Genomic DNA, 10183 nt, shown 5'->3' with positions numbered 1-10183 from the left:
GTATTTTGTCCTTAAGCTAAGATGCTTTTGGCTTCAATTGTTCTGGTCTAAAAACTTGAAAAGGTGTCTATCTTAGTACCACATCCAAAGATTTAGAATCCTACTAGTTGCTTCTAAATACAAGGCAAAGATGTGGTAGTTAAACTTTTTTTTCCAATAATCTTACTCCTTCTTAATTGCAACAAGTTGGAATTCTTTCAATTATTAGATAACATTTTGCTGTGGTAGTTAATTTTAAAATAATGAAGTTAATTAACTTGACAGTAAGTTTAGGATTAAAGGAAGTATATCTAATAAGTACACCTTATTTTTTTAAAAACCTTTATTCAAACTAACGCTATGTTCCGATCTCTACCTTTTTCATTTCCAAAGCCAACAAAGCAATCTGGCTTAGCATTCTCTCAACCCCTTATGCTGTACAAGATTTAAATTTAATTCATGGAGGGTAAAAGTTAAAGCGGCGAGAGAGTTTGGTATAAATTGACATGGATAGTTGTCAACGACGCAGTGGCTGTTGAACGTTATCGATCAGTACTGTGACCTTGTTCTCATCATTCATAGTGTATAGTTCTCAAACAAATGGGGTCTCCATCTTCATATTCCCAGGTAATCAGAGAGAGAGAGAAACAAATAAGCGAAGAGAGAGAGAAACATGATTCTGCTATGAGACAATTATACGAGCACACATTGCAAGGGGAGTGGAGAGAAGTAGAGAAATTATACAAAACAAAACCAGAGGTGTGGAGCGCAGAGATCACGACCTCCGGAGACACAGCTCTGCACATGGCCATCAACGAAGACAAAAAAGACGATGTGGCGAGCTTGCTGGATATTATACTCAAAGCCGACGACAGACATCGTCAGAAAAAAGTGGAGGCTCTGATGAAGGCGAATGAGGTAGGAGACACGCCTCTGCATCGAGCGGCCGCGAGAGGGTCCGTGGAAATGTGCAAGTCCATCGTGATGGCAGCAAGTAAACTGGGCGCGGATGGATTATTGCTCAGAGTTCTTAACAGATGGGACGAGAACCCTATCTTCGTGGCTGTTCTCGACAACCGTAAACATGCCTTCATCTACTTCCTCAAAGCTTTCAATACCGTAGAGGATGAGTTGCTTATGTCTCCCCGCAATGGAGATACTGTACTTCACTCAGCCATTCGGAGAGAGCATTATGGTAATAAGCGTCCTATACCAAAAACTTGTTTTCTCTCTCAAAAATCCCTCACACACCTTCCCATGCACGCATATACGTATATTCGTACGTAGCGATATCATATATGGTTTTAGTCTTCCAGTTCCTATTCATCCTTCTAGCGGTTTCTCTCCCATAATAATGTGTGTGTACACATACATAAATAAATATAAATATTCATCGTCATCTTAATTATTAACATGCAAATATATATGCAGAGTTGGCGTTCCACATAATCCGAAAATGCCCACAACTTACGGGCAAATGCAATGAAAAGGGAGTGACTCCTCTTCATATCCTGGTCAGCAAACCTTCTGCTTTTAGGAGTGGCTCCCACCTCTCGTGGTGGGAGGCAATCATATACCATTGTAAGGTTTTAATTTGTTTATCCTCAAACTCAACGAGTGTTTGTAAAAGCAACATGGATTAATGATTCATTTTCGGCGCTAGGTATAGCGGTAGATCAGCTGAAATATGATGATTCTCTTCCGACAACACCTTCGATCAGAAGCTCGGAATTTGAGTATAAACCAGACAACTACAAGACATGTTATCAGTTCCTTTCAATTTTGCGCTGTTGTGGTAATTTGTTAGAGCTGAATCTTGAGAGCGCATGTTACACCCTGAATCTCCTATATTTTCTTTGTCTTTTATCAGTACTTGAATTGAACCCTCTTATTTACTGTGTTAAAATCACTTTTCATTGTGAAAGTATTTAAGCGAAAATCACCGTTATAATAAACGTATTGCTAATGTGTATAAAAAAAATATTAATAATCAAAATCAAGTTTGCAAAATAAGTTGATTCAAACTTATCTTTGAGATACTCGTGAAATTATTTATTTACGATGTGTATCATTCATTTATTGGTGTTAAAATATGTGGGTGGCTTTGTTTGACATAATATTATCATGCGTTTATCATGTTGACAGGAAGAGTAATGGCAGGAAGTGATCCCGAGAACCATTATAACTCTCATGTCAAGGGAAACGTTCCACAAAATTATGCTACCTGCTTTCAGTTTCTATTCATGGTCCTGCAACATATATTTGGCGTTCTAGGATTTGGTATGCCACCTTCAAGTTTCATTTATTGATTACACACACCCTCTGTAATTCTTTCGATTAACTGAGTTTTCTGTGTGAATATGCTTATCAGGAAAAACAATTGAGGAAATAATAAATGCGAGACAAAAGCACACATGGAGTATGCAGATACTGGATGAACTAATGAGAGACACTGGGAACATATACATGACTGAAGGTGGAATTGACCCTGGCCAAGTGGATTTCGGATCATCAAACGATTCGCCTGAGGGACTTCCAGTTCCAGAGACATTTAGGAAAACTAAACAAGATAAGACAGGTAATTCAATTATTTAATTTTGAGTTTGTTACGATCAATATATAAAATAGAGAATCAAGAGGGATGAATTGGCATGGCAGGTGAGAACAAACATGAGACTCAAAGAACTGATACGCCCCTGTTGGTGGCAGCCCAGAAAGGAATAACTGAAGTAGTGGAAAAAATTCTTGAACGATTACCAGTCTCCATCCACGATACCTCATCGAAGAAGAAAAATATAGTGCTGGTAGCCGCGGAGAATAGGCAACCCGGAATTTTAGATTTACTAGAGACACACTTGAAGGACGTATTAAAGAAGCCTCAACTCTGGCAAGACCTCGTTCGAGCGGTGGATACTGACGAGAACACTATATTACACTTAGCAGCCAAGTACGACGAATCCAGGTCTCACCCTTGGCAAATTCATGGCGCTGCCATGCAGATGCAATGGGAAATCAAGTGGTACGAGGTAAATGCCCGCCTAGATATTTATAATCACTAGTAGTTTTTTTTTTAAAAAAAAAAAATAGTTCGTCGATATTGAACTTGAATGTTTGCAGCATGTGAAAGCATTTCCGCCATCCCACTTCATTTTCCTTCCCAACAACGAAGGCGAAACTCCGGTACAGATCTTCGATAGAGATCACCGCAATCTTGTCAAGAGCAGCAGCGACTGGCTTAAGGATACGTCTGAATCTTGTTCCGTGGTGGCTGCGCTGGTTGCGGGAGTTTCCTTTGCAACCTCGAGCCAAGTCCCCGGCGGCACCGATGAGGAGACTGGGAAGCCAAAACTAGAAGAAAAGCCTGCGTTTGAACTTTTCGCTGTAACTGCGCTTATTGGGCTCTGCTTCTCTGTTACTGCACTGATCATGTTCCTTTCCATACTCACCTCTCGGAAACAATACAAAGATTTTAGGAGGAATTTGCCACTGAAGCTTCTTCTGGGCTTAAGCTCCCTGTTTGTGTCCATTGCCTCAATGCTCGTCTCTTTCTGCGCTGCGCATTTCTTCGTGCTTGAAGACAAATTCAAGAAAGGAGTGTTCCCTCTTTATGCCGCCACTTGTCTTCCTGTTTCCTTCTACGCAATCGCACAGTTCCCGCTCTACCTGGCTCTTTTGAAAGCCATTGTTAGGCATGTTCCCCAATCGCATCATTTTGGCCATTTTTTATGATTTTCACACGCATAAATATATGCTTTTAGCTGCGGAGTTTCTTTCTCATCTTCAATAAATGCTTTTCCTCCTACGATTGGAATTTGGAAAAGTAGCCGGTGTGTTATTTGTGCTTTGTTTTCTCCAGGGGGTTTTATTACGCACCCCCATGTGATCAACCTCAGAGAATTAATGTATCTGTTTCGTTGTTGGTTTTAATTTATGTTTAGCTTTACGCTACTTTTAAATCATGAGATCCAATATTTTTTTATCAAGATTAAGTAATTCAAGGTTTGTCAACTAAAGTCAATTTAATTGTCAAATGTGTTGTAAAAACATCTGTATTAAATGAATAATCTGTAAGTATGCTTTGAGCCTTAAAATTTACCCTTGCTCAGTTAGTACTTAGTATGCGAAACCCAATTTATACAAAATCTAATTAAAAAAGAAACTCTACATACATAAATATAAATGAAGTAGTTCATCGTCTCTCCTTAAAACTGTTTAAATTAATTTTAAATGATCGATATTATTTCTTTACCTTTGATATATATTATTTTTAAAAAAATTTAAAGTTGGTATTTTAGAATTTCATTTATAAATAATGTGTATTTTATCTAATATGAAAATTAAAACGTTTTAAATAAGAAAAAATATTCAAATGAAGAAAAATGCAGGTTAATTTGGAATATAATCTATTTTCTATTACTGTTTAAATTATTCAAAAAGAAATGAGCACAATACCAATTGATGCCCATGACACATTAGAAAATCAAAGAAGATGATCGATCTGAAAAAGGTCTAGTGTTCCTTTCTCAGTCCTGCTGCGCATATTCTGGTTTGCTAGCTATAGGCCTCTCCCCTCTCAGGCCCAATACATACTCCATTAATAACTTGCGTAAACTTCTTAGGTATGATAACTCTAAAGCCCGTACTTGCGTAAACTTCTCAGGTATGATAACTCTAAAGCCGAAAGTAATAGAGTTGCTGATGCGCTAGCCAAGAAAGGGTTATCTGAATCCTCCTTCTTTGATGTTTGCCCGACCATTCTAAGGGCAATTGTGGAAGCTGAGAAACTGGGAGCTAGTCCCCACTTATTCTAGTTTTTTTCCTTTTGGACTTTGGTCCTCTTTGTTACCAAAAAAAAAAAACTCTAAAGCCCGTAATTATATATATGATTATTATTTGAAAAATTTATTTCGAAGGGACCTATAATTTTTTTAATTTTTAATTCCGTGTATTTTTTTTCCTTATCAAATCTTCAATTTTACTCTTCTAACAACATTAATCTCTGTAACTTTTCTCTATTAACTTTATTAGATCATTTACAAAAACTAATTGTGCTAATAAGATAAAATTAAATGATTTAACATGGAAAGAAAAACTCATAAGTATCAAATTAAAAAATTTTAAAAAATAACTATCTCAAGAATAGTTTCCCTTGTTATTCACACGAGATTTATAAGATTTAGGAGGTCGATAATTTCCTTTTCCTCTCTTTTTTTTTTCCTTCTCAAAATCTTGTCACTATATACCTACATGAAAAAATAGATAGTTTAAATGTAATATGTTCTAAAACCATTATTCTAATATTTTATAAATTAAAATTTTTGTGCATGTCAAATTTTAATACTTTAATTTTATATATTTATATTTATAATAATTTTATAAAATATTAAATCTGACGAATCATTATCTGTTCGATCTAAGGATAGATATGAGATTTTAAAAAAAAAAACAGAAGAAAAAAAAAAGAGAATCACCGTACCCCCTTATTTACTTTAATTTTGCCAAGGCCTTCCTTTTCTTTAATTACTCTAATCACTTTTGATTTCTTTTCTCTCCTAACACAGAACAAAACCGCACGGAATTATTTCATCAGTTCTCACATATATAATCCGTTCTCTTTCTTCTTTTTCCTCTTTAAAACTTGATGACATTTATACATTTTTCAACCGCATCGACCTTATACTTGTCGTGCTTATTATTATTTCCTTAAGCTTGGTCGTCTGCTCTGCAGTTAGAGGGAATTAATCCGTTGGTGGTTGTGATTTTGTTGATTGAAGAACGAAATATTCCCATTTGAACTTAAAATTAAAAATTGATTTAGATAAATCACATCGCTATCAAGACTTTTTCATATCATATGCCATCTGTCTGTTTTGTTCATGTGATGTAGCAAACAATAGCGTTAATAAGATAAACAGATGGGGGGGTTTGAGTAGAAAAACAAAAACTCACAAAGGTATATAATTTAAACTTTTAAAGACATAGGAGCTATTTGCGTAAATTGAAATAAACTCTCAAAAATATGCCTGATATTATATATTTAAAGCAAAAATGATACTATTACTTATGAAGCCTATTTTTCATTATTATTTATTCAATGCTCTTGCTCCCGCCATTCATCCCTGAACAACACAATTTTTTTTGGGCCAGAGAATAACACAAAATATACAATGATTTTTGTAAGGGGATGGGTAAGAATTAAGAAATATTAGTGGCGACCAACAGAAATTTGGGGGCTTGTTTTTCATAACGCGGTAATTAAGATTTGAATTTCGTTAAAAAAAAAGTGTTCACACTTACCACCAAATACTTATTATTTTATTATTATTAGTTGTTAAAATGTGTATTTGTGTTTGTAAATTTTTATCAACATTAACATGAAAAAACCAATTGCCAGCAAAACTTCATATAAATAAAGATTTTGTGCTTTTGTGAGATCTTAGTGGAATTTTCCAATGAGTTAAATTTTTTAAAAACTGTACAATAATGGACTCAGTTTGGGTGCTTATCACTCTTGATAAACATCCAAACTCATCAGGTCTGAACCATCAGGTGGCCATCAATCTTAATTCGCTTCTCCCTTCCAAGGTTTTGGCTGCTATTCAACTTATTACCTCAGCAATGAAGAAAAATATAGTGCAGTGGAGAATAGGCAACCCATAATTTTAGACGCACTTTACCCACACTTAACCGTAATATTTAATTATTCAAGACCCAACTTATCTAAATTTTTGTAATGAAAAAAAGGAAAGCTTATACATAAATATAAATGAAGTTTAAAAAATGGCAATCGAGAAGTTCGTTTATAAATAATATTTCTCCAATTGTTAACGGGTAATCTATTATTAAAAGCAATCCAAAGAACAACTCTAGTTCTCTCTGCTCCTCTCCATTTCCAAATAGCCTTGTAGGTTGAACTATAAAGATTAGGAGGTGGGTTTTCAATCATATAATAAGTGTTTTCAGTAGTGAAATTACCATGAGAATGAGACACCAAGCCATCACGTCATGTCCGGCTTTAGGAATAGGAGGGAGAATTGAGATGAGCTGTTGCATTACTTCTCTTTTCACTATTTGAGCAAGAGGTGTGAAATCCCAAGAATTATGCACCACCCAGATAGCCGCCGTACTTGAGAACTCTGGCGGAATTAGCTGTCTGATGCATAAATCTTTAATTTTCTTTTCATGAAAGAGCCAGCAGTGATTGAAAAAATTGAGAGATTGCCCATTACGTATTTCCCATCTTGTACGGCTTGCCCTACAATCTCTTTTTGTTGACATATGAATTTCCACAACTTAAGAGTCACCTTGCATCACATTCAGCCGATTTTCATCACCTCTCATAATGTATTTATGCAGCAAAACTTGAGCCCACAATCTATTAGAACCAGGAACTAAATTCCATGCAAGCTTCACACCCATTGCTTGATTAATTGAAGTTTGCTTTTTGAAACCAAGCCCTCCATAATTCTTTGGTTAAATAATTCTTTCCCAGATCATAGGATGAAAACTGTGGTTGTTCTGCACTTTTCCCCAAATAAAATTTCGTTGCAATCTCTCAACTTCGTCGCACACAGTCACAGGTAACTTAGCCACTTGCGTAGGACACAAAGGAATAGTGTTTAAGACTGTTCTTGCTAGAGTAATTCTTCCAAAACTAGATAAACAATCAGATTTCCAAGCTAATGATTTATTCTTGACTCTATCCACAATGTATTGAAAGGTTTCTTTATTCCTTCTATTATCAGTAAGGGGAAAACCGAAGCACCTTGCAATTTTAAGAAGATCTTCATACCTGTTATGTCTTTCAACTTGCCTTTCCAAGTAGCAGGAACTTTTGGAGAAAAGAAAATAGAAGATTTAGCCTTGCTAACTTTCTTCCCAGAGGCAGGGCATAAAATGTCAAGACACTTCATCATGCATTGAGGTTGAGTTTCAGTTGCCTCTCCAAAGAGAATGCTCCTTTTCCTTGTCAATCAAGCTGAATCCGCTGCGCTCTTTGCCTTTCTTGGAAAGTCGGCTGCTCACATTAAGTAAGTTGGATTAGCTAAGCCCAAAGACATTAGGTCGATTGGACGGGCTGGGATAGGGTGGGTTTTGTCGGTAACACTTTGAGTTGGACCAAGTCCACTTATGCACACATTTCTTGGCTGAAAATGAGGCCGAATAGCATAGCACGTGGGCCATCTCTTGGGATCTAATCAATTGTTTCTGAGAGAAGGGATCTAATCCATCAATAGTACAATGATCTAATCAGTTTCTGCTTTCAATTTGTTTGAGTCTGCACGTATGATCCTATGCTTCTTGGCCTGTGCACCTGCTGACGTCGCTCCTTGTATATTCATCGCCGACATTGACGTCGAGATCGGGGAGGAGAGAATCAACCGGGAGAAGTTGAGGGGAGAAATTCTTGCATACATCAAGTGTATCGCTTAATTTAGGCACTGGCCAGTAATATTTTGACAGTTTCTGGAATTTTTATCCTCCATGTCAGCCCACATGTTATTTCTTCCCTTTCATTATTTAAATAATTTTTCAGTAATATGTGTTTTTTATTCTCTCTCTCCCCTCTACCCTCTCTCCCATCTGCAAATTCTTTTTCAAAACTCCTCCCTCCGCTGTTACCGCCACTCCTCCCATCTCTCTTTCCCCCACCACACCACTCTCTCTCTTTCGTCTTTCCCTCCCCAGTCCCCTCATCCCCTCCATCTCTCTCTTATATGCGATCTTGTCTCAGCGAGGCCCTGTGGAGGTTCTGATACATCACCCTTCATGAGCTTGTGGGTTTCACCACTTATATCTTTTCTCCTCTCCATCTCTCTCTCTCATAAATGGTGTCTGATTTGTTTGGAAAATATGAAAAAGAAAGAGAAGCTTCCGGCCTGGGAGAAATCTGTATCTTGTTCTGTACCTCCTCCAGCATCAGCATGCCAGTAACCGATTACTAGCTCACCAATCTTCTCAACCTCCATCGTTATATACCGACAAGGCTACTCGTGTTCTCGTTGTTTGCTTAGAGATTAGCGTCGTCACTTTTTGGAGACGGTGAGGCAGCAGCCACGGTAGGCGCAGACCCTGATCTTTCCGTGAAGCTCCCCATTTTCCGGCTGGCATCGGCAGCGTAGGCCACTCTCCCAGACTCCGACGGAGGTAGGTCTCCTGATATCCACTTGCCTGAGAGAGGGTGATGGGAGGAGTGGCGGTACTTGAGGGAGGGAATAGAGATGAGAGGAGTGGTGTGGTCGAGACCAAGAGAGGGAATTGAAAGTGAAAGTTTCTGGGGGAAAAAAGGTTTTCAGATGGGAGAGAGGGTAGGAGAGAGAAAAAAAATAAAGAAACACGAATTACTAAAAAATTATTAAAATAATAGAGAGGGGAGGAGTTGCATGGTGGTTGACAGGTAGGATAAAGATTCCTTGAGTTGTCAAAATGTTATTGGTCAATGTATAAATGAGGTGGTACACCTGGCGTATACAAAAATTTCTCAGTTGCGGGAAGCCATTTTAATCCAAGAGGCGCTAAGCCGGAGGGTGTTTTTAATCACTTTTGCCGCATTGGATGATTCTGAAAGTGACAATAATAATAATATAAAAAATGAGAATATAGAGGATAAAGTTAGAAGTGACTTAAAAATTAGAAGACTAAATTGTGTCGAGTTATAATTAAGAAACTAAATTGTATATAAATAAAATGTTAAAGGATTAAAAACTAATTTTTGTTTAATAAATTAAAATAAAATAAAATAAAACTTTCCACCTATAAATCAAACCAAACCATATATAGGAACTAATTAGAATGACTTACAAGTAGATTTTTTAATTGTGATTTACAAAAAACGAGATAAGTATGAGAGAGAAATTTTATCTTGATTTATATAAATTATATTTATAAATAATTTTAATTGTGACGCAAAATAAGTCTAGATTTTTAACCGCAAAGTCTCACCTGAAAGAACCAATTGCGTAAATTGTAATGTTAGTTTCTAGGTTTGGCCGCGCAACAGACGAGGTGCGGTGTGGGTGTGAGCTGATTTGCATTTCTCATGCAAATTCTGGCTAAGTCGGGCCAACAACTTGCAAAAGGTCTCTCTCAAGTCTCTCGGTTCATTTTTGTGATTTTCAAGAGGTCTCTCGAGTGATACACAAGGAGTCCCTTGAGCTCTTGTAGAATCTTCATAGGGTCTCCCTAATAATTAGTTAGATTTGTC

The 10183-nt window shown here is 36.9% G+C and overlaps 1 protein-coding gene across 1 annotated transcript; it reads left to right on the top strand.

Annotated features, from left to right (window-relative positions):
* Positions 1-579: 579 nt before the first annotated feature.
* On the top strand, positions 580-3854 carry LOC114717472 (uncharacterized). The gene is made up of 7 exons (XM_028902610.1): positions 580-1174; positions 1411-1560; positions 1643-1774; positions 2125-2259; positions 2351-2557; positions 2638-3005; positions 3097-3854. Exons 1-7 carry the CDS (start codon positions 580-582, stop codon positions 3706-3708), a joined length of 2199 nt encoding a protein of 732 aa, XP_028758443.1. The 3' UTR covers positions 3709-3854.
* Positions 3855-10183: the final 6329 nt, after the last annotated feature.

The sequence above is a fragment of the Neltuma alba genome, unplaced genomic scaffold, assembly GCF_004799145.2.
Source record: "Neltuma alba isolate B1F8T4 unplaced genomic scaffold, ASM479914v2 tig00011737_pilon, whole genome shotgun sequence".
NCBI lineage: Eukaryota > Viridiplantae > Streptophyta > Magnoliopsida > Fabales > Fabaceae > Neltuma > Neltuma alba.
Note: the sequence above shows the minus strand (reverse complement) of the source record. Positions and strands in the feature narration are given on the sequence as shown.

What these genes read in the sequence shown, in the direction of transcription:
- LOC114717472 (XM_028902610.1), top strand. Translation starts at nt 580, where the DNA reads ATGGGGTCTCCATCTTCATATTCCCAGGTAATCAGAGAGAGAGAGAAA. An exon ending in TTCAATTTTGCGCTGTTGTG is followed by an intron (nt 1,775 to 2,124) that starts GTAATTTGTTAG and finishes TCATGTTGACAG; the next exon opens with GAAGAGTAATGGCAGGAAGT. An exon ending in ATTTGGCGTTCTAGGATTTG is followed by an intron (nt 2,260 to 2,350) that starts GTATGCCACCTT and finishes TATGCTTATCAG; the next exon opens with GAAAAACAATTGAGGAAATA.